The sequence below is a fragment of the Mesoplodon densirostris genome, chromosome 3 (assembly GCF_025265405.1).
Source record: "Mesoplodon densirostris isolate mMesDen1 chromosome 3, mMesDen1 primary haplotype, whole genome shotgun sequence".
NCBI lineage: Eukaryota > Metazoa > Chordata > Mammalia > Artiodactyla > Ziphiidae > Mesoplodon > Mesoplodon densirostris.
The window spans coordinates 171,334,294-171,359,314 of NC_082663.1; the positions used below are offsets into that span (position 1 = coordinate 171,334,294).

The window sequence follows — 25,021 nt, forward strand, 5'->3', positions numbered from 1 at the left end:
TGGTTCAGGAATACTTGAAATGCCCAACTGTCTTTGTCTTGACAGCGGTGTGCTCACGTAGAGACAGTATCGTGGGGGTGGTTCAAAGCTCTGGAGTCATGTGAGCCTGACTAAACCCCAGAACTACTACTTACTTCTTACATACAAGGTAGTGTGACCCTGAACCCACTACTTGACTGTATGACCCTCAATTTATTCATCTACCAAATGGACAAATAAAATCTATTCTACAGGTTAAAGTGAGAGTTCAATAAGATAATACATGAAATGACCTTAGAGCAAATGGCATTTACTGCTGCTATTATGATCATTAGTTATTATTAGCTTGGAGCAAACAGGGTCACTGCTGTGGTGATAGGAGAACAGAATCTGTGTGGTTGTCTATTTTCCTGAGCTGTCGTGAATGAGGGGTGGGCTTTGTGGTTGGAGGAGGAGCTTAGTAAGGGGGAAGGAACTGCAAAGGGAGGAAGGGTCCTGTGGCTTCTGTCCTGACCTGGTCCCACAAAATGGAAATGGAACAGCAGTTAAAGGTTTGGCGTTAAGTTAAAGTTACGCTAAAGACAGCGTGGGCCTGGGACAGAGGGCAGTGAGCGCAGCTGTGTCCCCGCACCCGCCTGTTTGCTACAGACCATGATGACAGGGGCTTTAGACTCAGGGAAGCTCCAGAAAGAAACAGCTGAGGCCAGAGGAGTGGGTAGGAGACCTGGACCCCTGGCTTGGATGGACATATTGGGGGACATGAACATATTAACTATACCTGAGGATGCCCAGATATACCTGGGGAGGCCTGAGTATTAGGGCGGGAAGAATGAAGACCCAAATCAGCAGCTTGGGGCATCTGTATTTATGTGAATTCATTAACACCCAGAGGCCTAATTGTTTCATGTGTCTTCTACTTTCAACTGTGTAATAAGCTTGCTGAGAGCTGGGATGACCCTGAGTCTTACATTTCCGTACCTACACGGAGTCCGGTATGGTGTCTAGCACACAGGGGAGTGTTCAGTAAATATTCAGTAACTGATTCCTTGTAGATTGGTCTTGAACATGAGGCAGTAGAGGAGAAGCTTTTCCTAATCTTGAGTCATTTTGACATCTTTTTGTTATGGACGCACTAATGGAGGCTTCCCCAAATGGCATCATAATAATATGATGTATGATATGATGAGATATGATGAGATGAAATAATATAATATAATGTATTTAATGTAATGTAATAGAATAAACTTATTTGTATTAAGTGCCTGTAATAAGCCCAGCATTTAACCAACGTTACCATTTAGCTGCCTAATAATGACACAACTTTTATTATTACTGTTATCTCAGTTTCATAGATGAGGAAACTTAAGCCCAGAAAGGTTATCTAACTTGTGTAAGGTCACGTAGGTGTGTCTGCCAGGACATAGGAGTGATAGCTGTGGGGACTTCATGGCTCAGCGTGGTCTCTTGGTCCTGTTCAAAAGTGCAGTACTAAGCAGATGACGCCTCAGAAGCTGGTGACATAAACATAACTGAGGCTGGGTGGGGAACAGGAGCCTCAGCTTTTGGAATTGTGAGCTCCACAGTGGCAAATCAGAGGCTATAAATGCTCACCCGCTCAGATACAAATCAGGCCTGTTGACACAAGTGCAGAGCTTCAGGGACCCCTGAATTCTTGTTTTATGATTCTTCCACCCATTGAGTTTGGGGGAGAACCTAATGCATTCTATCCTGAAATGACAAGCTGACTTGGCCAACATAGTTTATGGCCTTCTCTGAGCACAGGGCGAGGCCATGGGAGTCGGGTGGGCACTTGCAAAACTGACCCTTTAGAGAGGAGGCTACTTGGCTGGTGCCAAATGCAGAGCAAAGTCCCGCAGAGTGGGTGCAGGGGTCTGCTGGTCTGTCAACTACAGCCAGTGGCACTTTTCATAGTCATGCTTCAAATGACACTGTGATCCTCTGTTTTGTGCACTTTCAGATTCTTTCCCCAGGCCTATTTTGCTATGTTATTAAAGCTTGGCGTCAAGTTCTATGGTAAAGCGTTTGTCTTCTTCCATGCGGTTCAACACCCCAGCCAATGATCTGTCTTTCTTACTTCCCTTGAGTCAAGCTCATGGTGACTCTTGGCTATCAAGGTTATAGAACTCTCCTTAGTAATACTTTAGCCAATATTTTCGGAGGGCTACTGAATGCCAGAAACTATACGAAGCATTTTACATGCATTACTTCATTTAACAGCTGCAGCAAACCGATGGGACAGCTGTTCACACACGTGCCTCTAATACAGCCCATCAAAGACCTGGCTGCACGACTTACACAAGTGAATGTACTGAAATGAGATTCTGCTTCTTAGCTGAAAAACCACAGAACCTGTAAACATCATGTAGATGATTACTCCAAAATAGGGAGATAAAAATACAAGCACTTTATTTGAAAAAGCAAACACAAAAGATAGGTGTAAATTCAAAGTGTTTACATGCTTCCATTTTGAATAATTCAGTTAAGAACCTATACAAGTTTGTTCCCAGAAGCTAATGCACCAATCACTAGTCTCCACTAAGGAAAAGGAATTCTAAAAATTAACATGGTTTTCAATAACTCAGATTTCACTATTTATATAGAAACCTAGAGAGACCAATAATATCCAATAGCTTCAAAAGATAAGCTAAAGACTTTTTGATGTAATCAATTTACCAATGTTTAATATACACACAAGGAAAATACACTCACTCTATAATTTCTTATAAAATAGCAAGTAAGGAGTAGATGTAGGAGATGTAGAAGGGGAAAGAGAATTCAAAAAGTCCTTCTCTTCAGTAACTTTCACTTGAGAATCATTAAAAAGCAACCACTTCCCCTCATACCCCTTTAAGCTTTGCACTGCATATGAAATTTTGTTTTCAAAATCACTCATGTTAATGCCTGTTTGGTCATTGGATTCCTTGTTTCTATCAGATTCATGGGTCCCATTAGTATTGTTAGTCTCAGAATTTCTATTTTCAGCAAATGCTGCACTGGCAACTTTATCAGGATGAGATGCTTTGTTGAATAACTCATAATCTGCTTGAGTCTTTTGTCCTCTGAGAAGTCCAAGAGTGTCTACATTTTTTTTGTTCAAAACTTTACTTGGCTGGGTATTTCCACTGACTCTAATCGACACTTCTTCATCGTCATAGTTTTTGACCACACCCCTTGCTTCCTCCTTGTTCGATGGTCCTGGCTTACCTACTTCACACGTTTGGTCGATCACAAAATTTTCCTCATCTAGTTCTAAACTGTTAAGGTCAGTGACTTTCACAGAAGCAGTATAATGCCCGCTACTAATTGTAATGCCACTATGCATCACAACTGCAAATAATCCATAGCTGTCCTTGGTTGGCTTTGTGCTCCATTCTTCTAGTGACAGTTTAAGGGGTATCAGTAAAGGAGTGTTGATCTTGGAAAGTCCACCACCATAACAATCAAACTCCAAGCCACTAGCAGCAAAGCACTTCAAATGAATAGTTAGAACTTCAGGCATTGCGTCAAACAAAAGACTTCGTTCAGCTTCAGTATAATGATGGCAATTTTCACAGAAATATTTATTTTCTCCTCCAATCCTCTCCACTGAAGCAAACTGGGAAATTGCCCATCTCAGGGTCTTCATGTCTGGTTTTGGCTCTGAAGAACTTTCAGGACTCTCCTCTACTTTGGAAAGCTCATCTTCTTGCACTGGTACGATGACGTCTTGAAACTCTTCTCTTCTTTCTGTTAAACTTTCACATTCTAAGCAACGAGTCCTTATTACCAGCTGACCTTGAAATAATTTCTCCACCAGCTCAAAACCAATTGGCTCTGCACCTTTGTTGATGGGCTTAACTTCCTTCACAGGCATAACGTTCTTCCCTGGAGATTGAAGTCCACAACCATCAGCTGTATTATCATTCTCATACTTCCCCATGTCCTCTTCAAGACCACATTCATTTTCTTTAGATTGTCCTTTGGATTCTTGGTTGGTTGTTATTTTACCCAGACTAAAGGATTTAGAAATAATGCTGGGTTGCTTAGCTGTAGACTTGAACCGGTTTCTTTTAACTCTTGATTTCTTTTGTGAGGGTCTTGCACTCTCATTTTCAGAAATGTACTGGGGGATTATTTTAGCAGGAATATCTGATGAATCAACGGTAGCTTTTCTTTTTGATCTGGTTTGTCTCTGGTTTTCTTTCAAAGACTGGTGGTCCTTAGAGACTTTAACTTTTCTCTTCATGTTACCAAGTTCAGTGTCACTTTTTCTTTTCCCATGTACTTTTGGCAGTTTTTCTTTATAGTCTTCAGAATGCCTCATACTGTCCATCTCCATGCTGTTATGGCCACTCATTTCCTCTTTCTGATGTTTTTCTTCTACCTTAGTAGATAACTCTGCCACATTTTTTACTCCTTTTCTTAGGAGGTGGCATGTTTCTTGAATGTGTCCCAAAATACACTGTAATACTTCCTGTGCATCATGCTGTAGATATCCTCCATACATAGGGTTGAGTTTCCTGAGTGTGTTAAGTAGTCGCCTTGGCTGAGTAGCAAGTTTACGAGTATATTTCTCTGGATGTAAGAGAAAACTAGCCTGAAGCTGTTCGACTGAAATGATCAAGGAATGTAAGCTGCATATTAGTTCAAAACTTACTGAAGAATCTCCTTTGCAATTTCCCTTAGCTTTTTGACTGGCTTCATCTTTTAGGGCTTCTTTCTTCCTTGAAATACTGTTAAATAAGTGCTTCACTCCAGATTTAAAACCAGGACAAAAATATAATACCTGAAGTATACTATTAAGATAACAAGTATTGCCGAGATTATTCAGTCCCACAAACGGTAACAAGTTTTTTCTCTTCTCACAGTTGACACGTGAGGACTGTGCTGCAGGAATAACTTGATCAATTTCAGATCCTCTGTATTCAGAAGTTTTTTTCTTCATTTCCTTGAGAATCTGTGAAATCCAAGGCTCTCTTGGTTTCCTTCTTCTGAAAAAACTTCAAGGGACGTCTGGGTTTTTTTGAGGGACTACCTCTTGAAAGCCTATTACTTTCACGAGGTATGACACGGGGCATTTTCTCTTCAAATCCCAAGGAGTTGAGGAGAATTCATTTATACAGGGACCCTGTAATCACCAAGCATATCTAGAATATAACATTTGACCAGGCGCCGTATCTCCTGCTATACCATTTCTTGCTCCTGGCTGTCCTTATCACTGGGGGTTGTGACATCACCAATGTTTCTCCCGTAACTATGGTCATGGCCCAGAGCGCGAGGTCCGCGGCGGTGACGCCGACGAGTCTAACCGGGCTGAGGGCGGGGGCGACAGGTGAGCCCCTGCCCCGAGCCTGCGGGGGGGCCCGCGACCCACGGAAAAGCTGGCCGGATCGCCCTCCCCGCAGGGGAGTGACCATTCGCTCTCAAGAGCGGGAACCCGGGCTGCGGCTCGGTCCTGCCTGGGCGCCGGCACCGACTACATCCCCGAAGCGGCGCCCGACCGCGCCCGCCCCCGCCCCCGCCCCCGTCCCCGCCCCAGGACGGCAAGGAGCGCCAGAAGCGGCTCCGCTCGCCCGGCGCCCGAACCGCTGGGGTCTTCCCCACGACGCCGCCGACGGGAACTTGGCGCATTTTCCTCAGTCTCAGGACTCGTGTGTTTTAGCCTCCGCCCGCGCCAGCGCTGCGATTGGAGGTGGCGTCCTACGGAAGTGCCGGTCCTAGTCTCCAGGCTGCAGAGACGCGAAAGGCTAGAGCCACCTCACGACCGCCACTAGCCCTCCTGGCACGCACGGGCTCCGGAACCAGCCGGAACGGTAGTTGCCCCAAGCTGGTAACGGGTTCTGCAGTTTCAAACAGCGCAGGCAACGTCACGGGCAGCTCGCCCTAAGTATCATTCTTCAAGAAAATGTGTAACAGCCCACTAGGGGCAGTCCCATTATCAAATCCACCAGGAAAGAGGATTCTTCTCTGGTCCTCAGGGCAGACAAGTTGAATGGACAGGCAGAGACTTTTTGTTTCATTCAGGATGCATCATCACTGAACTGGGATGGTGACAGATAATTCCCCATCCCACCTCAACTCCGTAGGTAAAGTGCTCTCCTGTCTAAATATGTTAAATCAGCACACACATTCACTGCGGAGGATCCAGGTTACAATGGCTCCTTTTAGTTGAGCAAATGGCCTAAAAGCACTAACCATCAGTGGAATACAAGCTAGTTAAAAGGCAGAGTCAATTAAGAATCTTTCACGTGGGCAATAAAACAGGTAGGCACAATTATCACATTAATCAGTGGTGCTCTAGGCCAGTACTTTCCAACTTCAATTGCACATGAGTCACCTGGGGATCTCTTAAACTGCAGAGTCTGGTTTAGTTTGGGGCAGGGCCTGAAATTTTGCGTTTCTGACAAGCTTTCGGGTGATGCTGAAGAGGCTGGTCCATGTCAACTTGGTGTCTCAAATTCCTTGTCACTGGGCAATGATCTGACACACACTTCAGTAGGATTTGGGCTTCAGTGGTTTGGACAAAAGATAACTAGGAGAACTGCTCTGAAATACTAATTGGAAGAATTCATTTCTGATTCTTTGGCTTTGGTAAATGTTCCATCTACCAAAATAAATGGCACATACTTATTTTCAGGTGTCAAATCTCTAGTGCCCATCTTGGAACCCCTTTAAAGAAGAGATTTTACTAAGCCGGGGGCAGTGGAAGAAGGATGGATTGGGAGTTTGGGATTAGCAGATGCAAACTATTATATACAGAATTGATAAACAACAAGGTCCTACTGTACAGCACAGGGAATTAGATTCAGTATTCTTTGATAAACCATAATGGAAAAGACTATGAAAAAAGAATGTATATATGTGTAGAACTGACTCATTTTGCTGTACGGCATAAATTAAAATAATATTGTAAATTAACTATACTTCAATTAATAATTTTTTTCAAAAGAAGTGATTTCAGGTGTCAAAAATGTCCCCAAAGAGAAAACTGTACAATTTAATTCTCTAATGAAGTCCTCTTGCCTGTTCTGCAGACCTCGGCGTAATCCTAATTTTGTATTCCTTCCTTTTCTGTCCTTTTCCCAGCAATGGGATGTAGGAATAAATCTTTCAAGAACAGGTCAATAATGGTGTGAAAGTAAAGATGGCCCATCATGATAAAAGTTCCAATTGAAAAAAAACACAAAAAACCCGCGAAACCTGACTTGGTCCAAGTTGCCTTCTGGGAAATGGATTTTGAAACTAACTCTTTGGCAACCTTGAGAATGATGTGCTGTGTCACAGGGGAAAGATCCTTTTGAGAAGCTCTCTCATGTTTATCATTTCCTCTGAACCTAGACAGGAAAGGCAAGGACGAGCTGTCTAAGCCATGAGGATGGTCAGCCTCTCGGTCATTCCTCACCTGTTGTGATCACTTGTGTTCCACACAATGTAGATTAATGTGTTCAAGTTTCCATATGAAGGTGAAAAATTATTGTGCCCCAGATGGTTCTGAGGTTAAATAAGTTTGGAAAGCTCCGGGTTAAAGAAAGTTTAACTGGCCTCCTTCCTCTGGGTCTTCTCCGAGACCTTAAAATGTTCATGGACGTTGGAACCTCCAAGAGGGGTCCACAGGACTCCGGCCTCCTAATCAGATTGGACCACAGACCTTGTCTTTTAAGAACTATCTCTTGAGATAAGGGTTTGGCAGACTCCACCTTGAGAAGTGCTGATCTAGAGGAGCTGGGACAAAGTTTGTCTTGCTGACTCTGGATGAACAGAACACAGCAGTGAAAATGGTTGTGGGTATATGGTGTGGGGTTGGGAGTTTCTAGAAATCTCTGAGGTTAGTAAAAACCCCCTTTGGGCAAAATCAAAGTCTCATAGCCAATAGGAATAACAAGCTAAAAAAAGTCATTAATACTAATTATTTAAGGTATTAAATTGACAAACAAACCACATTTGCAGGTGTTCAAAATCTTCTCTGAGACAAGTGGTGAATTTTGCCTTTTCTGTACCTTAGGGTTTTCATCTGTCTAATGGAGTAGTGATGTCCCCCTCACAGGGTGGTCATGAGGACAAAGGAAAATATGGGCAAAACATGTAAGACTCCTGTAGATGGTGGCTTTATTCCCATTATTATGATGAGTGTTTTTTGGAAGTAACACCTTGCCTTTATCATACAGGTTTTTGATGAACTAGTGGTAGGTTCCTATTAAGATCATCCGGGAGAACATTTAAAAAATATGCATGCCCAGACCACTACTCAGTCCCCGTGAATCATAATTTGGTGATGATAATGGGGAAGGATGCATGTGTATATGAAACAGTTTCTCCCTGTGATGGTTATGATACATCCAAAACACCTTCAATGCGTTTAAGGCACATTTCTACATTGGGATCCCGCCTCTCCTGTAGTGGTCCTGGGATATGGTCCTTGGAATACAAGGTTTCTGTGGTTCAATAAGTAGAAATCTTATATACTAGTACCTCCCTGCCCCTCCCTTGCCCTTTATTAAAGTATCTGAGAAGTTCTGCAGGACACACTGTTGGAAGACTTGTAACCTATTGCCTTCTGATCGTATAGGACAGTGCACCATGTATTTTTCTTGCAACTCTCATCAACATCTTTGTTCAACACACTTGAGAAATATTTTATATAGAGTTAGTCAGAAGAGAATTCTGTCCATATTCAGAAATCTTTTTGCACTGAAGCCATAAGGGAGAGGCAAGGTCGCAAAGAGCAGCTAAAATTCCTCCTCCCCGGGGAGCTGGCTAGGCCTGCTTTTACTCTTCCTGCTGCTTGTTACTTACATGTGGGAAGAATATTGAAAACGATAAATGTGTGTTTTCAAGTAAGCACTTCTGGGTAAAGTCTGGGTGAGAGTCAAAGGACCAGGGAGATGAGCTACTGCAAACCTTAAGTGCTGAGACTGGACAAACTTGCCTTTGAATCCTGGTTCCAATACTTCCCAGCTTAGTGACCTTGGGCAAGTTACTTCACGTTTCTGTGCCTCACTTACCTTATATGTATATAAGAGCTTTAAAAAAGGGCATTATTATTAGTACTATTTATCCCTGTTCTTATAGAACTGGAAAAGCACACTTAAGCAAAGTGAGGGGCAGAATCAAGAAGTGAAATAGAATAGAGAATTCTGGAAACTTTCAAAATCAAATAAATCTTGTTCCCTTTACAAGTGAATTTATTTATTTTGGTAAGTCATGACACCAAGTACCCTATTAGAATTTAGGGTTAGAGTTTGAGAGATGTGATTAACTTGAATTAGCTGGTTTATAGCAGTGGAGCGTGAATGACCCTTTCATCCAGCTCTTCATTCTAGTCAAATCCCAAACTATCAGACTAATTAATATACAAGAAACAGCTTGGGAGCCACTGCCAATGGCAAAAAAGAGAAGGGACTGGGTGAACCTCAACAGTGCCGAAATAACTGCCTGAGAAAGAGTAAAAGACTTAGAGTTATGGTGAGGATGTTGGGGTGGGCCAGCTGAAGGGTAGATTTACAAACACACACACGTTTTGCTGCTCCTAGAACTTAAAACAACAACAACAACAACAACAACAAAAACGGGGGCTTCCCTGGTGGCGCAGTGGTTAAGAATCCGCCTGCCAATGCAGGGGACACAGGTTCGAGCCCTGGTCCGGGAAGATCCCACATGCCGCGGAGCAGCTAAGCCCGTGCACCAAAACTACTGAGCCTGCACTCTAGAGCCTGCGTGCCACAACTACTGAGCCCACACACCACAACTACTGAGCCTACAAGCCACAACTGAGTCCGTGCGCCACAACTATTGAAGCTCAAGTGCCTAGAGCCCGTGCTGCACAACAAGAGAAGCCCCCACTCACCACAACTAGAGAAAGCCTGTGCACAGCAATGAAGACCCAACACGGCCAAAAATAAAGAAATGAATAAATAAATAAATAAATTAAAACAACAACAAAAACCAAAACCCGATAGAATAGAATAGAAAGTTTCAGCGTCCTTTGCATGCAGTATGACTGAGGTGGCAGTCTTACACACTCACACACGTACCCACATGTGCATGTGGATAGGTGTGTGTGTGCAATATGTATTTCTTATCGTGACTTGTGGTTAAAAAAGCTTGAAAACCTTTGCTCTAGAGGGCAGCCCACAGGGCCCTGAGCCAAGAAATAGATTATTTTGTGTCTAGAATGGCGCTGTGAGCTTACCCAGATCCCGCCCTACATTTTTGTAAACACTGGGATGATTGGGTGAGTGTGACAAGGACAAGCAAAGGAGAGAAAACTCAGACGCCAAGCCCCAGGGCAGTGATTGACTCAACAGAGCCTGGACACCAATGGGAGGACCGAGCCACTATCACAACCACGAAGCAAGGTGACGGCGCGGTGGTCGTGGTGGTTTCCATCCCCACTGTAGGAACTGTAGCCGAGGTAGCAGCCATAGACCGTTCACTGTGTATCTGCAATGCAGCAAACCCTCTACTTTGTTCTCTACGTTCCTTATCTCACGTGAATCACACAGCACAACTGTGGGAGAGCCATTCTTAGTATTCCCATTGTAAGGATGAGAGAACAGAGTTCAGTCATAGAAAAGCGATTTTATGAGAACTGTTCATCTGGGGCTTTGAGAGAGGCAAAGTGAGGTATGATGAGTGGCCTTCTCTTGAGAAGTTTCTGTCTAGATAACGAAACGTTAGCTCATGAGCATCTCTGAGGAATGAACCACTTGCCTTCCTTCTTCTAAATCCCCTGATTCATTCGTTTTCTCCCTAGCCACAGGTTGTCAGGATGAAGAGGAGTGATAGAATTTTATTCTTTTCCATGCATAGAGCAAGGTACCAGATGGGAAATCAACACTTTCAAGGGGAATTTTAATGGAAAACTGGAATATCACACCCAGTTTTGATCAGTCAACGCATATTGCCTATGAACGCCATTGATATTTACTGCCAACTATTTACTGGTCTCTTACTTACTATGTGCCTAGCTTCATGCTAAGTAATTCATGTACATATTATTTTATAATCAAGCAGGACCTTATGGGGCCTTTTTGGGGCTGACCTCTCCCTCATAGTCCTTGCTTTAGTTCCTTTCTGAAGTACCTAGATAATAGTATCTGATGCACATTTCCTGAGTTGTTTGACAGACATGAAAACCCCCATCAAATGGAAGATATTAACTCTTTGATGACCATGAGCACATAGCCCCAAGACCTAATGGCGCCTGTGGATTGATAAACCCTGTGACACCACCCTGTTCCCTTACCATCAACCAATCAGAGAATTGTGCACGAGGAGATCACATACCCTGTGACCCCCCCCCTCCCTTAGCTGGCCTTTAAAAATGTTTTCCTGAAACCCATCAGGGAGTTCAGTCTTTTTGAGCACTAGCTGTCCCAGACTATTTGTATGGAGCCTTACAATAAATGCTGCGTTTTCCTTCACTATGACCCAGTGTCAGTAGACTGGCTTTACTGCACGTGGGCAAAAGCGGAACCAAGTTTGGCTCAGTAACAATTCAGTCTTCAGAAACAGCCTATGGAGAGCGTACTATTTTTGTGCCCATTTTCCAGATGAGGGAATGAAGGTGTGAGAGGGTAATAACTTGCCTTAGGTGAGACAGCTAATAAATGGTGGGGTTGGGCTTTGGGTTCAGCTCTGCCAGACTCTAGAGCCTGGGCTCTTCACCACCAAACAGTCATGATTCCTCCATGATATCCAGGGTATCACACACGTAAAGTGGGGATTAAATTAAAATGTTGATGATCACTCCCTGTCCTTAAAGAGGTTTCAGTACTGTTGAGAAGGTAAGACCTACACAAATGGAAAAATAGTTAATGATACCTTGCTGCTTTTATGCTGCGGTCAAAGGAGTACTAGAAAACATTCATGGAAGGAGAAATTGCTGAAGCTGAGCTGGGCAGGATGAGCCAGGATTGGATAAGCACAGAAAAATGGGTTGGTCTTGAGTCATTGAGCAGATACTAGACTCCTCGGTTTAGAGCAGAAAGCACAGTTTCTTCAGTTGAATGGAGGGGGCCCCCATTTAAGGATTCTGAGGCCTTCAGCAAGTGCTTTACCTTTCCCAAGCCTCAGTTTCCCCATCCATGAGAAGGGGATGATCTCCATCTCAGAGAGTTGGTGGGAAGATTAAGTGTACCTAAGTGCCTGGGAAAAGGAGGCATCTACTACATTCTCCTCTACACAACAGATTAAATAAAGTCTCCCAGTAGAACTGGCTGGCATCTTCCCTTCGCCATTCCAGTTGAAGATCTTAGAAAGAGCCCTACCTGCTGTGTGAAGCCCTTTACAACACGCCTCTGTTTGAGGTTTGCCTCTCCATCCAAGTTGGAAGTGTCCAGATGACAGATCCCACTGGGGTCCGAGGAAAAGAGGAGGAAGGAGTGTGTCGGCTGGGATGGCCTCATTGCATTGCATTTGGATGAAGTCCCCCACTTGCACGTCCTTCCAGCACTTCTGCGTGTAGCTCTGCTCTTTTCTGGGGTTGGAGAAAGACAGGGGCAGAGTGAATGTTAAAGCTCTCCAGAGCATGAATGAGTGAATGGAAAAGGTCCCCCTGCACCTAACATCCTCCAGGCAGCCTGTCACAGGACTGCTCTGTATTCTACCTCGCCCCAAATGACCACTATCATCGTCCCTAGAAAAGCAAAGCATGATCTATAGAATCCCACTAGGAAAGATCCCTCCTTCTGACCATGTAGACTTTTGATTGACTGTCGGCTATTGACTGGTTGCTGTGCTCAGCCCTTGCTTTCTAGCAGGAGAAAAAATTTAAAGGATAAGGTGATTATATAGTCATATTAACATAGTATTCTTAATATACATCACTTCCTAGAATACCCAGTTATCGCTGTAGAAAGCAGGGTCACAAAAGAATGGAGTATAGGAAAGACTGCTTCTGGTTGTGGGTGGCGAGCGGCAGTGGGAAAGGTGAGAATATAGACCATTGTCTAGGAAGATGTGGAGTGGTGCTGAAATAGGAAGCAGGGAATTAGGAAGATGGCACCAGGAACTTTGATAGGATGGGCCCCACAGTGACCACAGGATCAGAGGGCTAAAGAAATCTGAGAAAATGATGTACTTTCTCTTCCTATCCAATTTATCAAGCTTGGGTAATAACAGGGGCAGCAACAATCGTGAATTTAACATTTCTTCCGTGCCAAGCACTAGGGTGAATGAATACTTCATTTACTTGCATAATAACTCATTGGAGGAGACGTTATACCCATCTCATAATGAGGAACTTGAGGGTTCAAGAGAAATATCCCAGGGCCTTACAAAAACAGAGCTGGACCCCAAGTCTGGGTCCAACTTGACACAAAACCCAGTTTTCACTGCTTGAATATCCTACCTCCTGGAAATCATTCCCCTCTTTCCTCTCCCGTGGCATGGCAGCATCAGCTTTATAGCCCTGGCAGAAGGACTCGCTACTCCCCAAGGGAATACATTCCATTTCTAAGAGCCCTCATTTTACGAAATTCTTCCTTCTGATTAGCCAAATGTTGAACTAATTCTGCTCTCCCAGGCAATCTGATTTACTCCATCTTCTACCATAAAAAATATATATATATATATATATATTTTTTAATGCATTTAGTTTATTTTTGGCTGTGTTGGGTCTTTGTTGCCGCACGTGGGCTTTTCTCTACTTGTGGCAAGCAGGGGCTACTCTTCGTTGCGGTGCGCGGGCTTCTCATTGTGGTGGCTTCTCTTGTTGCGGAGCACAGGCTCTAGGTGCCCGGGCTTCAGTAGCTGTGGCTCATGGGCTCTAGAGTGCAGGCTCAGTAGCTGTGGCGCACGGGCTGAGTTGCTTCCAGGCATGTAGGATCTTCCCGGAGCAGGGCTCGAACCAGTGTCTCCTGCACTGGCAGACGGATTCTTAATCACTGCGCCACACAGGGAAGCCCTAAAAAACTACTTTAAAAGTATTCATCAAGTGTCTTTTGAAGCCTTTTGGACTTGCCAAGTCAAATTTAACTTTCCAAGTGCCCTCAGTTATTCTGTGTGACACAGCTTCAAGGTCTGTCTTAGAGGAGAGGGCTCTTCTGACTAAGGCTGTGTTTGGAAATGTTCCTCTTAAAATGTGGGATCTGGGACCAAACCAATATTCCACACGTGGTCTTTTAAACTAAGTCCAGCTGGCTTGCAGCTGGATGCCTCTGAGCCCATCCAGGCCTGGAGAAGCAGGCTCTCTTTTGCTCTTTTTCTCCACTGATGCTCCAGCCTCTCTGGACATGTTACCGCTTCTGTTTTTGTTGGAATCTGAGCTGCCCTGGGCATGACAAGACCACTCTTCCACAGAGAAAGAGACGTGACAAATTTCACTTTTCTCCTCTGAGTTCGTAAAAGTCCTTGAGGAGGATAAGCGTTTGACGCCTTCCTCCTTTCTTTGGGGGCCCTCTAGAGAACCCCAAGCAAGCCCTCCTAAGACCCCATTTTCCTTGTCAAAAAGATCCTTGCAAAGGACTCGCCCAGTTTCCTGAAATACATGCACATCCATCTGGAAGACTTTTGGAAGGCCAACCAAGGGAAGATGGGATCAGAGTCCATAAAATAATCAGGGATTACAATTAGGGAGCAGTCTTGTAACTGTAAAGACCCACAGAGTTCTGTGGAAGTGCCCATGCTCTAGGGAGCCCAGTGCAGCAGCCACTGGTTAACCGTGGGCAGTATCACCCAAACGGGGACCACTTGTGAGCATTTTGTGGGCAGTGCATCTGTAGCATTTTAATAATAATTATTTTAATGGAAAAAGGATGCAACAGGTTTCTAAGCACTTTTTCATTCCCTCAGCTTATTTTAGAGCAGATGATCATCTGCTCTACCTTATTATTTTTATTTTTATTATTTTTTACCATGAAAAATAGAGACAGTCCCCCCAGATCTGTTTCTTGCTGTCATTTCAGAAAAACATTTACCTGTTGATTCAGGGAAGAATTGTTGTTTTTTCTTTAGAGCAGCCTTGGGAACACCTGTTCAATGTCCAAATATAAAGCTACTTAAAGAAATGGGAATGGCAGATACTCTCCATTGGAAAAGGAATCTTGTATGGTGAAGGAGGGAGGCTTTCTCTATTGCTTTTTTTTTTTTTTTTTCCTTTTTGAGAGGACACTTAAAAAAAAAGGATCCTTGAATATTACAGCAAAATTGCTCCAAGGAATAAAGGATTATCACTCAACTTGTCTTTACACTTCTGCCCTTTGACTTCTGCCGTATTGGGTAATGCCTTTGGGGATGGCCCACCATTGGTTGCTTGCTGTAATCTCAGCAATCTGGCCGGTATTGAGATTAGATTCAATGAGCACACCTTTGACTGTGAACAATATCCTGACTGCCAACACTTCCAGAGCACACTGGTTCAAACCAGAAGGTTTGCAAAAGCTAGTTGGGAACGCTACATACATAGACATACTGAAGGCAAGGCCAGTGCTCCTCCACCCGTGAACACTGATATTCATTCTTCTTCCTTCTAATAAAGGGCTCCACTGCATATTATGGGATGTGAATTATTAATGGGATGGACGATGGATGTTATGCAGATGAACTTATGAAATACATGTGTGTGTATATTTGTGTGTGTGTGTGTGTGTGTGTGTGTGTTTATGAGCAGTCACTTCTATGAGTTTGGCTGGAGTGCTGACTTGTCAATTCCCATAATGATGATAGGTATCGCAAGGTCAATGGAACCACACAAGAAGCTCTAAGTCAGACTGGTCTCTGTTTTCTTTCTATTATTCTTTGGGTCCCTGGGAGGTCCTGTCCAGTACTGCTGTCCTGTTAATAATCGCCTGTCTTTCCTTTAGATGTCATCTTCTCTTCCTTAGGATGACATGCAGTGGTGAAGGGACACTCTTCATCCCTGTTGTAGGCTTACCCTCCCCAAAACAGAGATTGCCCATGTCCGGGTCGTGCTGCTCAAACAGAGGCACATACACCTCCAGGCACACATCTTGTCGTGTGTGTCCAGGAGCACTGAAGTTATGGGAACAACATGATTTTTGGGGTGTTCAAAATTTTTTTTGGGGGGGACATAATTTAGTAATTTAGCTGGTACAAAATTTGAAGAATTTTATATTTATATTGACCCAAATGTAGTAATATTATAGAATCAGAGACAGATTTTATAGGAATTTTGGAATAAGAAAAAGTGACATCAGGGACATTTCCTTCTTGCACTGGGTTATTCTGTGCTGGTTTCCTGATCCTCTGGGGGCCCACTTTGTCTCCTCAACTGTGGAAAAGGCAAGGGTGCATAGCTCCAGGGTTGGGGCGTCCAGCCCGAGGAGGTGCTGAGTGGCTGAATCCGGCTGAGGCAGAAAAGCGGCGTGCTGCTGCATTGAGGGATGCCCAGATGTGGCCACAGCTGGCTGGGAGCCACCTTCGGGAGTCATTCCTGGGTTAATCCAGCCCGTTCAGAACAGCTGCCCCGGGTGGACACATGCACACACTCCTGGTCATTTCCCTGCTCAGTGAGTCCACACCTGGGAACTGATTGCTATTTTAGTTTTGTGGCATGTTCACTGCTGCTTCAAAATAAGACAGATCGACGTGGCTGGGGACGAAGACTCCACCTGGCAGATTCTGCCTTGGGGAGAAATTAAGTGGTGCAGTGCTAAATGGCTTTCTGAGAGGAGATAGGGCTTATTAAGAGGTAAATCAACAGCAAGCGAGGTTTATAACCAACTGGATCCTGTGGGGAAGCAGGTGAAAGGGGGGGAATGGAGGAGGAGAAGGTGCTTAAGCTTCCATTTCTCAAATACTATGTGGGTTTTGTAAAAAGGGTTTCAAGGAACTAGAGTAGAGTGGATTTCTCAGGAAGCGTAGTTGTCTGTGGGATTTCCCATTCAGTGTAAGATGATGAGCTGACCTGGGCTGTCCTTCAGGAAGCTGGAATGTCAGGCCCAGGATGGTCAGCATCACTACCCCAGGGTGAAAGGGGAAGCCAGTGAGAATGAGTGCAATCTAGGGATTAAGAGTGGGTTTGAATCTCAGCTTCACCGCTTACTACCTGTGTGACTTGGGGAAGTTACTTAATCTTTCAGAGACTCTGTTTCTTCAGTTGAAGGTAATACATGTATTTGCCTCAGAGGGTGATTGGAAGGATTAGTGACATGACCCATGTAAGGGACTGAGATCTTGGTTTTGCACTTAGTAAGTACTTGATGAATACAAGCTTCTTTTATGATGTTGATGACAATGAATGTTAATGCTTTGGTGAGGGCTAACCACCACCGCCAGCCCCAGCATTTTCTTCTTCATGCTATTGGGATGCCTGCTTTATGTCTGTGATTACATTTCATGAATTGGGCTCAGGCACATAATGTGCAAACACAAGGAACTTAAAAAATCCAAACATTTTCCCCAAGTCCAGAAAAGAAGGACCCAAATTCAGCCTACTGAAGACTAAGGGCTCTGGATGCTGGCTACTGGGCAAACTCCCAGAAAAATACATTGTTAAAATCAGGGCTGCCCATCAAGTTCTTTGTGGATGTTGACAGACTAGTTCTAAAGTTTATATAAAGAGGCTAAAGACCCACACTAGCCAACTCGATAATTGAAGGAGAGGATTGGCACTACCTATCCTCGAGACTTACTATAAAGTTACGGTAATCAAGACAGTGCGGTATTGGCAAGACAAGAAACAAATAGATCAATGGAACAGAATAGATAGCCCAGAAATAGATTCACATAATTATAGTCCACTGACTTTTGACAAAGGAACAAAGGCAATACAACCGAGGAAAGATGATCTTTTCAACAAATGGATGTCCACATGCCAAAAAAAAAAAAAAAAAAAAACACGAGAAGAATCCAGACACAGACCTTACACTCTTGACAAAAATTAACTCAGAATGCATCACAGACCTAAATGTAACATGCAGAACTATAAAACTCCTAGAAGACAACATAGCAGGAAACCTAGATGACCTTAGGTATGGCGATGACCTTTTAGGTAAACACCATAGGCACTATTCATGAAAGAAGTAACTGAGACGCTGGACTTCATTAAAATTAAAAATTTCTGTTCTGTGAGAGAATGGTAAGAGAATGAGAAGACGAGCCACCATCTGGGAGAAAATATGTGTTTTGCAAAAGACACATCTGATAAAGGGTCATTATTCAAAATATAAAAAGAGAAAAACAAACTCAAAACTCAACAAGAGAACAAACAACCCAATTAAAAATGGAGAAAAGATCTGAATAGACATCTCACCAAAGAAGATATACAGATGTCAGATAAGCCTGAAAAGAGCTGCACATCCCATGTCATCAGAGAAATGCAAATTAAAATGAGATACCACACAATACCTGTTTGAATGCCCCGACTCTTGACCACTCACACCACCAGTTGCTGGTGGGGAGGTAGAGCGAGAGGCACTCTCACATGCTGTTGGTAGGAGTGCACAATGGTTCCAGCCCCTTTGAGAGACAAGGTGGTGGTTTCTTACACAACTAAACGTATCCTTACTCTACGAGCTAGCAATCACATATCCTATTTACCTGAATGAGTTGAAAACTTATGCCATGCAAAATCCCACACATGTATGTTTATGGCAGCTTTCTTCATAACTTCCAAAACTTGGAAGCATCCAGATGTCCTTCAGTAGGTGAATGAATGAACTATGGTACATGCAGACAATGAAATATTATTCATAGCTAAAAAGAAGTGAGCTATCAAGCCATGATAAGACATGGAGGGAACTTACATGCATATGGCTAAGTGAAAGAAGCCAATGTGAAAAGGCTACACACTGTATGATGTCAACTGTAAGACATTCTGGAAAAGGCAAAACTATGGAGACAGTAAAAATAACAGTGATTGCCAGGGGTTGGGAGGTGGGTAGGGATGAACAGATGGAGCACAGAGGATATTTAGGGAAGTGAAACTACTCTGTATGATACCGTCATGGTGGATACAGGTCGTTATACATTTGACCAAACCCATAGAATGTATAATACCTAGAGTGAGCCGTCTTGTAAACTATGGACTTTGGGTGACTATGATGTCTCAATGTTGGTTCATTAATTTCGACAAACGGACCACTTTGGTGAGGGATGTTGATAATGGAGGAAGTTGTGCATGTGTGAGGGCAGAGGGTATATGGGAAATCTCTGTACCTTCCCCTCAGTTTTACTGTGAAGCTAAAACAAGGCTGGAGGAAATTTGATAAATCTCCAGTTCGGGTGAGGAAACTGACCTGGCCAAGGTGTATAGCAACAAAACTTGGGTTGGAACCTCTATTCTTTCCATGGCTCCAAGAAGAGTCAAGCGTCCTGAAGCTGGTTCAGGAATACTTGAAATGCCCAACTGTCTTTGTCTTGACAGCGGTGTGCTCACGTAGAGACAGTATCGTGGGGGTGGTTCAAAGCTCTGGAGTCATGTGAGCCTGACTAAACCCCAGAACTACTACTTACTTCTTACATACAAGGTAGTGTGACCCTGAACCCACTACTTGACTGTATGACCCTCAATTTATTCATCTACCAAATGGACAAATAAAATCTATTCTACAGGTTAAAGTGAGAGTTCAATAAGATAATACATGAAATGACCTTAGAGCAAATGGCATTTACTGCTGCTATTATGATCATTAGTTATTATTAGCTTGGAGCAAACAGGGTCACTGCTGTGGTGATAGGAGAACAGAATCTGTGTGGTTGTCTATTTTCCTGAGCTGTCGTGAATGAGGGGTGGGCTTTGTGGTTGGAGGAGGAGCTTAGTAAGGGGGAAGGAACTGCAAAGGGAGGAAGGGTCCTGTGGCTTCTGTCCTGACCTGATCCCACAAAATGGAAATGGAACAGCAGTTAAAGGTTTGGCGTTAAGTTAAAGTTACGCTAAAGACAGCGTGGGCCTGGGACAGAGGGCAGTGAGCACAGCTGTGTCCCCGCACCCGCCTGTTTGCTACAGACCATGATGACAGGGGCTTTAGACTCAGGGAAGCTCCAGAAAGAAACAGCTGAGGCCAGAGGAGTGGGTAGGAGACCTGGACCCCTGGCTTGGATGGAAATATTGGGGGACATGAACATATTAACTATACCTGAGGATGCCCAGATATACCTGGGGAGGCCTGAGTATTAGGGCGGGAAGAATGAAGACCCAAATCAGCAGCTTGGGGCATCTGTATTTATGTGAATTCATTAACACCCAGAGGCCTAATTGTTTCATGTGTCTTCTACTTTCAACTGTGTAATAAGCTTGCTGAGAGCTGGGATGACCCTGAGTCTTATATTTCCGTACCTACACGGAGTCCGGTATGGTGTCTAGCACACAGGGGAGTGTTCAGTAAATATTCAGTAATTGATTCCTTGTAGATTGGTCTTGAACATGAGACAGTAGAGGAGAAGCTTTTCCTAATCTTGAGTCATTTTGACATCTTTTTGTTATGGACGCACTAATGGAGGCTTCCCCAAATGGCATCATAATAATATGATGTATGATATGATGAGATATGATGAGATGAAATAATATAATATAATGTATTTAATGTAATGTAATAGAATAAACTTATTTGTATTAAGTGCCTGTAATAAGCCCAGCATTTAACCAACGTTACCATTTAGCTGCCTAATAATGACACAACTTTTATTATTACTGTTATCTCAGTTTCATAGATGAGGAAACTTAAGCCCAGAAAGGTTATCTAACTTGTGTAAGGTCACGTAGGTGTGTCTGCCAGGACATAGGAGTGATAGCTGTGGGGACTTCATGGCTCAGCGTGGTCTCTTGGTCCTGTTCAAAAGTGCAGTACTAAGCAGATGACGCCTCAGAAGCTGGTGACATAAACATAACTGAGGCTGGGTGGGGAACAGGAGCCTCAGCTTTTGGAATTGTGAGCTCCACAGTGGCAAATCAGAGGCTATAAATGCTCACCCGCTCAGATACAAATCAGGCCTGTTGACACAAGTGCAGAGCTTCAGGGACCCCTGAATTCTTGTTTTATGATTCTTCCACCCATTGAGTTTGGGGGAGAACCTAATGCATTCTATCCTGAAATGACAAGCTGACTTGGCCAACATAGTTTATGGCCTTCTCTGAGCACAGGGCGAGGCCATGGGAGTCGGGTGGGCACTTGCAAAACTGACCCTTTAGAGAGGAGGCTACTTGGCTGGTGCCAAATGCAGAGCAAAGTCCCGCAGAGTGGGTGCAGGGGTCTGCTGGTCTGTCAACTACAGCCAGTGGCACTTTTCATAGTCATGCTTCAAATGACACTGTGATCCTCTGTTTTGTGCACTTTCAGATTCTTTCCCCAGGCCTATTTTGCTATGTTATTAAAGCTTGGCGTCAAGTTCTATGGTAAAGCGTTTGTCTTCTTCCATGCGGTTCAACACCCCAGCCAATGATCTGTCTTTCTTACTTCCCTTGAGTCAAGCTCATGGTGACTCTTGGCTATCAAGGTTATAGAACTCTCCTTAGTAATACTTTAGCCAATATTTTCGGAGGGCTACTGAATGCCAGAAACTATACGAAGCATTTTACATGCATTACTTCATTTAACAGCTGCAGCAAACCGATGGTACAGCTGTTCACACACGTGCCTCTAATACAGCCCATCAAAGACCTGGCTGCACGACTTACACAAGTGAATGTACTGAAATGAGATTCTGCTTCTTAGCTGAAAAACCACAGAACCTGTAAACATCATGTAGATGATTACTCCAAAATAGGGAGATAAAAATACAAGCACTTTATTTGAAAAAGCAAACACAAAAGATAGGTGTAAATTCAAAGTGTTTACATGCTTCCATTTTGAATAATTCAGTTAAGAACCTATACAAGTTTGTTCCCAGAAGCTAATGCATCAATCACTAGTCTCCACTAAGGAAAAGGAATTCTAAAAATTAACATGGTTTTCAATAACTCAGATTTCACTATTTATATAGAAACCTAGAGAGACCAATAATATCCAATAGCTTCAAAAGATAAGCTAAAGACTTCTTGATGTAATCAATTTACCAATGTTTAATATACACACAAGGAAAATACACTCACTCTATAATTTCTTATAAAATAGCAAGTAAGGAGTAGATGTAGGAGATGTAGAAGGGGAAAGAGAATTCAAAAAGTCCTTCTCTTCAGTAACTTTCACTTGAGAATCATTAAAAAGCAACCACTTCCCCTCATACCCCTTTAAGCTTTGCACTGCATATGAAATTTTGTTTTCAAAATCACTCATGTTAATGCCTGTTTGGTCATTGGATTCCTTGTTTCTATCAGATTCATGGGTCCCATTAGTATTGTTAGTCTCAGAATTTCTATTTTCAGCAAATGCTGCACTGGCAACTTTATCAGGATGAGATGCTTTGTTGAATAACTCATAATCTGCTTGAGTCTTTTGTCCTCTGAGAAGTCCAAGAGTGTCTACATTTTTTTTGTTCAAAACTTTACTTGGCTGGGTATTTCCACTGACTCTAATCGACACTTCTTCATCGTCATAGTTTTTGACCACACCCCTTGCTTCCTCCTTGTTCGATGGTCCTGGCTTACCTACTTCACACATTTGGTCGATCACAAAATTTTCCTCATCTAGTTCTAAACTGTTAAGGTCAGTGACTTTCACAGAAGCAGTATAATGCCCGCTACTAATTGTAATGCCACTATGCATCACAACTGCAAATAATCCATAGCTGTCCTTGGTTGGCTTTGTGCTCCATTCTTCTAGTGACAGTTTAAGGGGTATCAGTAAAGGAGTGTTGATCTTGGAAAGTCCACCACCATAACAATCAAACTCCAAGCCACTAGCAGCAAAGCACTTCAAATGAATAGTTAGAACTTCAGGCATTGCGTCAAACAAAAGACTTCGTTCAGCTTCAGTATAATGATGGCAATTTTCACAGAAATATTTATTTTCTCCTCCAATCCTCTCCACTGAAGCAAACTGGGAAATTGCCCATCTCAGGGTCTTCATGTCTGGTTTTGGCTCTGAAGAACTTTCAGGACTCTCCTCTACTTTGGAAAGCTCATCTTCTTGCACTGGTACGATGACGTCTTGAAACTCTTCTCTTCTTTCTGTTAAACTTTCACATTCTAAGCAACGAGTCCTTATTACCAGCTGACCTTGAAATAATTTCTCCACCAGCTCAAAACCAATTGGCTCTGCACCTTTGTTGATGGGCTTAACTTCCTTCACAGGCATAACGTTCTTCCCTGGAGATTGAAGTCCACAACCATCAGCTGTATTATCATTCTCATACTTCCCCATGTCCTCTTCAAGACCACATTCATTTTCTTTAGATTGTCCTTTGGATTCTTGGTTGGTTGTTATTTTACCCAGACTAAAGGATTTAGAAATAATGCTGGGTTGCTTAGCTGTAGACTTGAACCGGTTTCTTTTAACTCTTGATTTCTTTTGTGAGGGTCTTGCACTCTCATTTTCAGAAATGTACTGGGGGATTATTTTAGCAGGAATATCTGATGAATCAACGGTAGCTTTTCTTTTTGATCTGGTTTGTCTCTGGTTTTCTTTCAAAGACTGGTGGTCCTTAGAGACTTTAACTTTTCTCTTCATGTTACCAAGTTCAGTGTCACTTTTTCTTTTCCCATGTACTTTTGGCAGTTTTTCTTTATAGTCTTCAGAATGCCTCATACTGTCCATCTCCATGCTGTTATGGCCACTCATTTCCTCTTTCTGATGTTTTTCTTCTACCTTAGTAGATAACTCTGCCACATTTTTTACTCCTTTTCTTAGGAGGTGGCATGTTTCTTGAATGTGTCCCAAAATACACTGTAATACTTCCTGTGCATCATGCTGTAGATATCCTCCATACATAGGGTTGAGTTTCCTGAGTGTGTTAAGTAGTCGCCTTGGCTGAGTAGCAAGTTTACGAGTATATTTCTCTGGATGTAAGAGAAAACTAGCCTGAAGCTGTTCGACTGAAATGATCAAGGAATGTAAGCTGCATATTAGTTCAAAACTTACTGAAGAATCTCCTTTGCAATTTCCCTTAGCTTTTTGACTGGCTTCATCTTTTAGGGCTTCTTTCTTCCTTGAAATACTGTTAAATAAGTGCTTCACTCCAGATTTAAAACCAGGACAAAAATATAATACCTGAAGTATACTATTAAGATAACAAGTATTGCCGAGATTATTCAGTCCCACAAACGGTAACAAGTTTTTTCTCTTCTCACAGTTGACACGTGAGGACTGTGCTGCAGGAATAACTTGATCAATTTCAGATCCTCTGTATTCAGAAGTTTTTTTCTTCATTTCCTTGAGAATCTGTGAAATCCAAGGCTCTCTTGGTTTCCTTCTTCTGAAAAAACTTCAAGGGACGTCTGGGTTTTTTTGAGGGACTACCTCTTGAAAGCCTATTACTTTCACGAGGTATGACACGGGGCATTTTCTCTTCAAATCCCAAGGAGTTGAGGAGAATTCATTTATACAGGGACCCTGTAATCACCAAGCATATCTAGAATATAACATTTGACCAGGCGCCGTATCTCCTGCTATACCATTTCTTGCTCCTGGCTGTCCTTATCACTGGGGGTTGTGACATCACCAATGTTTCTCCCGTAACTATGGTCATGGCCCAGAGCGCGAGGTCCGCGGCGGTGACGCCGACGAGTCTAACCGGGCTGAGGGCGGGGGCGACAGGTGAGCCCCTGCCCCGAGCCTGCGGGGGGGCCCGCGACCCACGGAAAAGCTGGCCGGATCGCCCTCCCCGCAGGGGAGTGACCATTCGCTCTCAAGAGCGGGAACCCGGGCTGCGGCTCGGTCCTGCCTGGGCGCCGGCACCGACTACATCCCCGAAGCGGCGCCCGACCGCGCCCGCCCCCGCCCCCGCCCCCGTCCCCGCCCCAGGACGGCAAGGAGCGCCAGAAGCGGCTCCGCTCGCCCGGCGCCCGAACCGCTGGGGTCTTCCCCACGACGCCGCCGACGGGAACTTGGCGCATTTTCCTCAGTCTCAGGACTCGTGTGTTTTAGCCTCCGCCCGCGCCAGCGCTGCGATTGGAGGTGGCGTCCTACGGAAGTGCCGGTCCTAGTCTCCAGGCTGCAGAGACGCGAAAGGCTAGAGCCACCTCACGACCGCCACTAGCCCTCCT

General features: G+C 43.7%; 2 protein-coding genes across 2 annotated transcripts; both read right to left on the bottom strand.

Annotated features, from left to right (window-relative positions):
- Positions 1-2,682: 2,682 nt before the first annotated feature.
- Positions 2,683-5,057, bottom strand: LOC132485957 (ubiquitin carboxyl-terminal hydrolase 1-like). Its single transcript, XM_060092584.1, is given in 2 exon segments — positions 2,683-4,915; positions 4,917-5,057. Coding segments are annotated over 2 exon segments (2,346 nt in total). The 3' UTR covers positions 2,683-2,710.
- A 16,886-nt stretch (positions 5,058-21,943) lies between these two features.
- LOC132485958 (ubiquitin carboxyl-terminal hydrolase 1-like) lies at positions 21,944-24,318 on the bottom strand. The gene is given in 2 exon segments (XM_060092585.1): positions 21,944-24,176; positions 24,178-24,318. Coding segments are annotated over 2 exon segments (2,346 nt in total). The 3' UTR covers positions 21,944-21,971.
- Between the last annotated feature and the right edge of the window lie 703 nt (positions 24,319-25,021).